Source organism: Dipodomys ordii, unplaced genomic scaffold (assembly GCF_000151885.1).
Source record: "Dipodomys ordii isolate 6190 unplaced genomic scaffold, Dord_2.0 Scaffold18, whole genome shotgun sequence".
NCBI classification, from domain to species: domain Eukaryota; kingdom Metazoa; phylum Chordata; class Mammalia; order Rodentia; family Heteromyidae; genus Dipodomys; species Dipodomys ordii.
Genome location: NW_012267234.1, coordinates 8,665,542 through 8,672,048, shown reverse-complemented (window position 1 = coordinate 8,672,048; position 6,507 = coordinate 8,665,542). Strand labels below are relative to the sequence as shown.

General features: G+C 56.8%; 1 protein-coding gene across 2 annotated transcripts in view; it reads right to left on the bottom strand.

The window, feature by feature from the left end:
• Positions 1 to 4,939, bottom strand: part of Has3 (hyaluronan synthase 3) — a 27,936-nt gene extending 22,997 nt beyond the window's left edge. Inside the window, exons 1-2 of one of the 2 annotated variants that reach the window (XM_013012938.1) lie at positions 4,869 to 4,939; positions 1,189 to 1,824 (exon numbers count right to left, since the gene is read on the bottom strand). In XM_013012938.1, coding sequence (XP_012868392.1) covers positions 1,189 to 1,824 — 636 coding nt within the window. In that variant the 5' untranslated portion in view covers positions 4,869 to 4,939. Of the gene's footprint in view, positions 1 to 1,188; positions 1,826 to 4,868 lie in introns of those variants that run through there. The other variant, XM_013012937.1, reaches the window with a different exon arrangement.
• Between the last annotated feature and the right edge of the window lie 1,568 nt (positions 4,940 to 6,507).

Genomic DNA, 6,507 nt, shown 5'->3' with positions numbered 1-6,507 from the left:
CCTTCAGCAGGGCTGCTGGAAGGCAGGCTGGAATCCATCAAGTTTTCACAGGCTCGAGCCCAGGCCCAGGTCTCTGGGCCATAAAGAGGAAAGTATGGCTCAGATGAGAGCCTGTTTACAGACTACTCACAGATAAGCAAGAAAGGGAGCTGTGGAGCAGAGCAGGTTTGGAGGTCATGTGCTTTAAGGGACTGTATGATATAGTCACAGTGGCTTGGGGCTTCTCCATAGTTTACCAAAGACGACCTCCTAAACCCCAGTAAACTAAAGAATTAAACAGCTTAAGGACATCCTTCCTACATGGCTAAAGAGGCTCTAAGCCTAGGAAGACGGGGAAGACAAAGGTATCAACTCTTGCATATGACCACTTTTCAAAAATAACAAAATACACAAGTTAGGTAGCCACACTACAGAACACTTAAATAGAGGAGAGCAAACATGCCATTAGCAAGACTAGGTTGGCACACAATTGGACCAGCCAACTATTCTTCTTTCATTGATTTATGAAGTGAAAGCAAGACATAGAGGCTGTGTAGATGCAGTGCAGAATTCTCATCTAGAATCTGGGATCCTGAGGGTGTTTTGTTTTGTTTTTAAATACTGAAATGTGTGGTTTTGAAACTCAGTTCTCTCTCTAGGTTGTTAATGAAAAATTGAAGTTATGTCAACCTTACCAACCTTTCCATGCTGGTGCCCATGACTGCTCTGAACAGAGGTAGGCAGGATCTGCTCAGGGTTCTAGTCCTGAATGTCTGCTGAAATGTGAATCTAGATCACTGACACACCCATCCTCACTCTAAACCTTTCAAGTAGAGCACCATGAAGCACATTTGTCTGTGCTTCTGTTTCACCTTCTTCTAGCCGAGATCATAACAGTATCCCCTGGGAATATTATGGGAATTAAAGGAGCAATGCCTAAAACAGTGCCTGGTATAAAGTGGACGCCATGTACCACTTTGCTGCTGTTATTATCAGGGACATCAATTCAGAGGTCTGGCCAGAATCAGAGCTTCAGATAGGCAGAACTAGGTTTCTGGCCTGGGTCTGTTTGATCCCAGCACTGTTTCAGACAGAGACCCATTAGGCCTTGTGGCGTTCTTCAGCCGAGCTTTGGAGGTATGCACAGCATGAAGCCCTAATTGGCTGGCTATGGCCCCAGGCGCACACACTCCTAGAAAGCACCCTTACCTGGATATAGTCCACCGAGTCGCCAAGGGCCTTGAAGGCCGTGTACATGACCTCACGCTTGCCTCCCCACTTCTGCATGATGCACGAGAAGGTGCTGGCCCATACCACTGCACGCACACGCTCCATGCCCTCCTGCAGGCTGGCCTCGGTCTCTCCTTCCCCTGCCTCGTGGAAGTTGCTGCGCCACACAAAAAAGCCAGCTTGCTCCGTGCCGCCCAGCACCTCGTGGAAGATGTCCAGCATGTAGGCATCCTCCTGGCGATTGCCATCCACCACCATGACCACCTTGAGATCAGGGAAGGCGATGCGCTGGGCTGAGCGGAGGCACTTGCGCAAATAGTCTGGGTCTTCTTGGTAGGCCGCGATGCAGAGTGCTACTGAGCGCCGCCGCGCACCTGGCAGCTTCAGGGGCCGCCATGCTCTGCGCATGCGCCTGTGCTCCAGGAAGGCAAACAGGCTCTGAATGAGCAGGTGCAGGCCCAGGATGGCGCCGTATAGGCCAAAGGACAGGTAATGCTTTTCTGTGTGGATGAACTGGTAGCCTGTCACATAGGCTGCCAGGATGCCACCCAGCACCACCAGTGCAAACAGGCTGGTGCCCACCACACGCAAAGCTGTCGTCAGCTGTACCGGCATCTGATGGGAGAGAAAGGGGATAGAGGGTCAGGCAGGAGACATTTGCAGGCAAAGTGAGCATGGGCATTCTCAGAGCCTAGCCTGGATGGGAGAATAACCCGCTAATAAAGATCATTCCTGACTGGTAGAGCACTTGCCTAGCAAGCTAGCAAATTCCATCCCCAGTACCCCCAAAACAAACACCAAAGGCCCATTCACTTACTCGGGGAGCAACTATGACTTTGGAAACTCAGAAGTCAAATGGCTGGGGTTGGAGTCCCAGTTCTGCCACTTACCATCTGTGGCCCCTACACTATTACATCTGTTACCTCAGAGTGTTTGAGGGGTGAATGGGTGACATGTAAAAACACAACAAAAACACAGCACCATTTGTTATTGTCTGACAGAACAAAAGCCAAAGCTATGGGATCTCTCTGGTAGACGGCAGACAGAGATCAGCTTGCCCCAAAGGTCACCAGTGACAAGCTTCAGTGGTGAGCCCAGGCACATGGGGCAGCTCTGCGAGCAGCGTGGCATCCTGGCCTAAGAACCATTACCTCTAGTGAGTGAGAGTGCACTCTGGAAGGGACTGTTCCCAGGTGAAGCACCAGACAAGACTCATGAAGAAATCAGAGGAGGAAAAGTCCAGAACAGGAAGTACAAGAGGGGTGGAGAGAGGTAACACAGGCAGCTTGTCTTTCACAGAAACTTCCCTGTGTTCTGCCTTCAGTTTCTTTCTTCTTCTTCATTTACTTAAGAGGTAGAAAAGAAAAAGAAAACTGGGGTAAGGGGGAGCTGACTTGGCAAAGAGTTAGAATCATGAGAGCTGGGCTCCCAGGATCCCAGCACCCAGGAGTGTAGAGAGCCAGCGCCAGGAGGAACCGCAGCTACCACTGCAGCAGTCCAGCAGTCCAAGTTGGCTGCTTGGAAAACCCCATCCGCTTGGTCCTAGTGCCCGCGTGGAAATCTGCATGCACATCCCATGCCCAACCACTGCTGGAAATAATGCCAGGTTTCAGTTTGCAACTAAGTGGGGGCTTCTAAGCCTTTGCCCTGTTGGAAATAGATGTGCTGTAATGAGCAGACTCCAGAACTCAGCACCAGAGATAAGCTCCACTCCCACCAGGCTGCCTGACCTTGCCCAAGTTCTCTAAGAGTTCTTTCCATCGCTACAGTGCGGGGTCTGAATTCGTTTCTCACTTCGAAAACCTCTGGTAAATCATTCCCCTTAAAGTGGAATCACATCAGCCCCTAAGAGCTGCCCAAATGTTAGTAAGGCGGATTGCGGTTTCCTCCAGAGCCCAGATGGGGGCGGGGCGCAAAGGAGAGGTGGGCAGGGGAGGCTGCGTGGACTGCATGCTCCCTGCCCTCCACGCCCACCTCCTCTCCTTGCCAGCCACCTGCCTCATCTGGAGATTCCCGTTTCCACTCTGCACTCCAGACAATGCCTCTCCCGGCTTGCTAAGCTCTGGTCTCACTGGAGCCACGCTCAACGCCCCTTCCCCCTCCCACCCCTCCAAAATATACTTTCCACACAGGATGGCTAAGGAATCCGTCACTGCCTCAATCCGCCAGCGACGGAGGCACCAGCAGCTTCCAGCAGCTTGGATGGGAAAGGGCTGCTGGCTGCCTGGCCGCTGCGGGAAGCGAGGCCGCGGGGCTTTCAGCCCGGCCAGCTTGGGGAGCCGGCCGCGTGATTCCTCTGCGGGACTCCCAGCCCTCCCGGTTCTCCCTCCCTGCGCGCTGGCGGTCCAGGGTCCCCAGGCCTGCATCCACCGCCCAGGGGTGCCCCACTCCCCACTTCTGCTCACGTGCCGGGGACCGGGGGGGGGGCGCCGCTGCCTCTGCATTCAGGAAAGGGACCAGGGTCTGTCCCACAATCTGCTGGGCCCTGGCACCCCGCTGCGGAGCGGTGCGGTGGTGCGCGTGGCTGCGTCCACCGGGTCAAGGCGGCCGCGAAGACACCGGCCGCGCTCTTCTTCAATCTTCAAGCGGGAGCTTGGCCTCCGGGTCGAGGCGGTGCTGGCCACACCCACCTGCCGGTTTCTCACGACCCAGGCGGGGAGGAACGCAGAGCCCAAGAAACCACAATTGGACCGGGCCCTGCTCATCTTCCCCGGGGCCCCAGCCACCTTGGCAAAAGAGTGCCGGCAGACAAAGACGGCCTCCCCGGTGTCGCCAGTCCCCTCCTTCCCCGGGCAGGACCCCTCCCCCACAGGATCCGAGGCCCTGCCTCGGTATCCCCCTCTCCCACACAGGGCCCCCGCGAGGTCCTGCGGCGGAACCCCCACGTGCAAGCGAGCGCCAGGGCGGGTGACCCCCCTGTCCAGACAGCGGCCTCTGCCACCCCAGCGGGAGAACGCGGGGCGCGATCTGTACCCGGGCTGCTCCGCACACACACACACACTCCGAAGGGATCCCCGGAACCTGGCACAGACTCGCTGCCGCGCGCATCGGGTTCAAGGGCACGAGGATGGGGGCGCTCCCCAAGGCCGCCACTCCCCCTCCCCCCGCCGGACAGCAGCGTGAAATAAGAACCTCCAGGCAAAGGCGCACGCCCTGCTACCCACCCCGCAAACTTTGAGGGGCTGCCTTGCTGGCAGAGCCTCTACCGCTGACAGGTGCGCCCTGCTGCGGGGCCCACGCGCGGCGGGACGGAAACTTGAACACCCAGCGCGATTCCTGGCGGCAGCCCTTGGGGAAGGGAGCTCACTTGGCCCGCACGACACGTGCCGCGCTTGCCCGGCAGGTCGGCAGGAGCCGGGATCGAGGTGTTCCGGCAGGTGCGAAGCCCCGGAGGAAATGGGGGGGGGAGCGTCCCACATGCTCCTCGCCTCCTCATTCATTCACAAAACCCGAGCCGCGAGGGAGGCTGGGAAGAGAGGCCGGAGAGGAGGCCGAAGGAAAAAACGAGGAAGGGGCCGTGGGGAGGGGGCCGCGGGAAGCGCCGCCAGGAAGCCCGGAGCTGCCATTACCCTCCACCCCCCAGCTCCGGCGCCCGGGCGCAGGGCAGGAGGGGCCCCGGGAGCCCGGCGCGCCCCTCGAGGTGGCCGGCCCGCGCTCACCGTGCCGCCCGCCGCCCGCGCTCCGGTGCTCAGCAGGCCCGCGGTGGCTCCATGCCCCTCCTCGGCTCCTCGGCTCCACCGTGCGGCGCCGTCTGCACCGTGCGCCACCGCGCGCTCCGACTGACAGCGCCGGCCCCACCGGGCCGCCTTAAGTACCCAGCGCGGACCCGCCGGGAGAGGCGCCCTCCTCCGGCCCCGGGGCCCGGAAAGTTGGAAAGAGTGTGGGGAGGGCTCCCCGTCCCCGGCTTCCCCGGCGGGCGCTCGGCGAGTGGCGGGGTCCCGTGTGGCCACGGCTCCTCCAGCCCGCAGAGACCGAGCTTGCGCGTCCGCTCGGAAACTGGGTTCCCCCGAAGGCGAGCGGGCGGGCGGCTCCCCTGCTCCGGGGAGGCGCGCATTGTATGCAATCAAGAACCCCGGGCGTCCTTAACTTTCATTACCCTTTCCGTCCACGCCTCGAATCCCACTCACCCTACAACGCCGCCGGAGGCTCGACTTGGGCCGGAGAAAAGGGCTGCTAGCTGGACGGGGAGCTCTCTAACACACAGGCAGCAGGACCTTCCTGGTGGCAAGAAAGAGATTAATTGTCCAATAGGAAAAGGCTGGTAGGAGAAGGTGCTAGCAATTGTGTGAAGATTAGCTTTGAATTCCCCAGTAGAACTAATGACATAAAAGCTGTTTACAAAAGCTGCAAATGGTCTTGCTGGAGACCTTGCAGGAGCCTTACAGCCCAAACAGTTCCGCCTCCTCCCCAATTTTACATTTTTATTCCTGAAGTCCCTGGTCTCCAACTCCCCACTGACATCCCTTCTAGGAGTTTCCAGGCCCCTGGAAGCTGGTGCTACACTTGGGCGAGGTGAGGTGGAAGAGATTGGGAATAATGATAAAGACTAAAAAATAAAAAAAAGCAAATTTATGCCTGGCACTGGGGGTGGTTCATGCCTGTAATCCCAGCCACTCAAGAAGCTGAGATCTGAGGATCCCAGTTGGAAGCTAGCCCAGGAAGGAAAGTTTGTGACACTCTTACCTCCAATTAAAAAAAAAATGTGGAGATGGGAGGGAAGAGATGGTAGGGGAAAAACAAAGGAGGAGGCAACAATGCTTGATAAGAAATGTACTCATTACCTTGCTTGGGTGATTGTAACCCCTCTGTACAGTATTTTCACAATAAAAAACTTATTTAAAAAAAAGCTGGAAATGGAGCTGTGGCTCCAGTGGTAAAGTGCTATGCTTGAGCAAAAGGGCTCAGGGACAGCATCTAGGCCCTGGGTTCAAGCCTCAGGACTGGCACTAAAAAAAAAGAAAAGAAAAAAATATTGGGCTGGGAAGGTGGTTCAGTGCTAAAGTGCTTGCCCTGCTTGCATGAGGCCCTGGGTTTGATTCCTCAGCACCACATAAGCAGAAAAAGCCAGAAGTGGCATGGTGGCTCAAGTGGTAGAGCATTAGCCTTGAGTTGAAGAGCTGAGGGACAGCGTCCAGGCCCAGAGTTCAGGCCCCACAACCGACAAAAAAAAAAGTATTGGGGCTGGGAAGGTGGCTCAGTGGTAGAATGCTTGCCTTGCATGCATGAGGCCCTGGGTTCAATTCCTCAGCACCACATAAGCAAAAAGAAAAAAGCCGGAAGTGGCACTGTGGCTCAAGT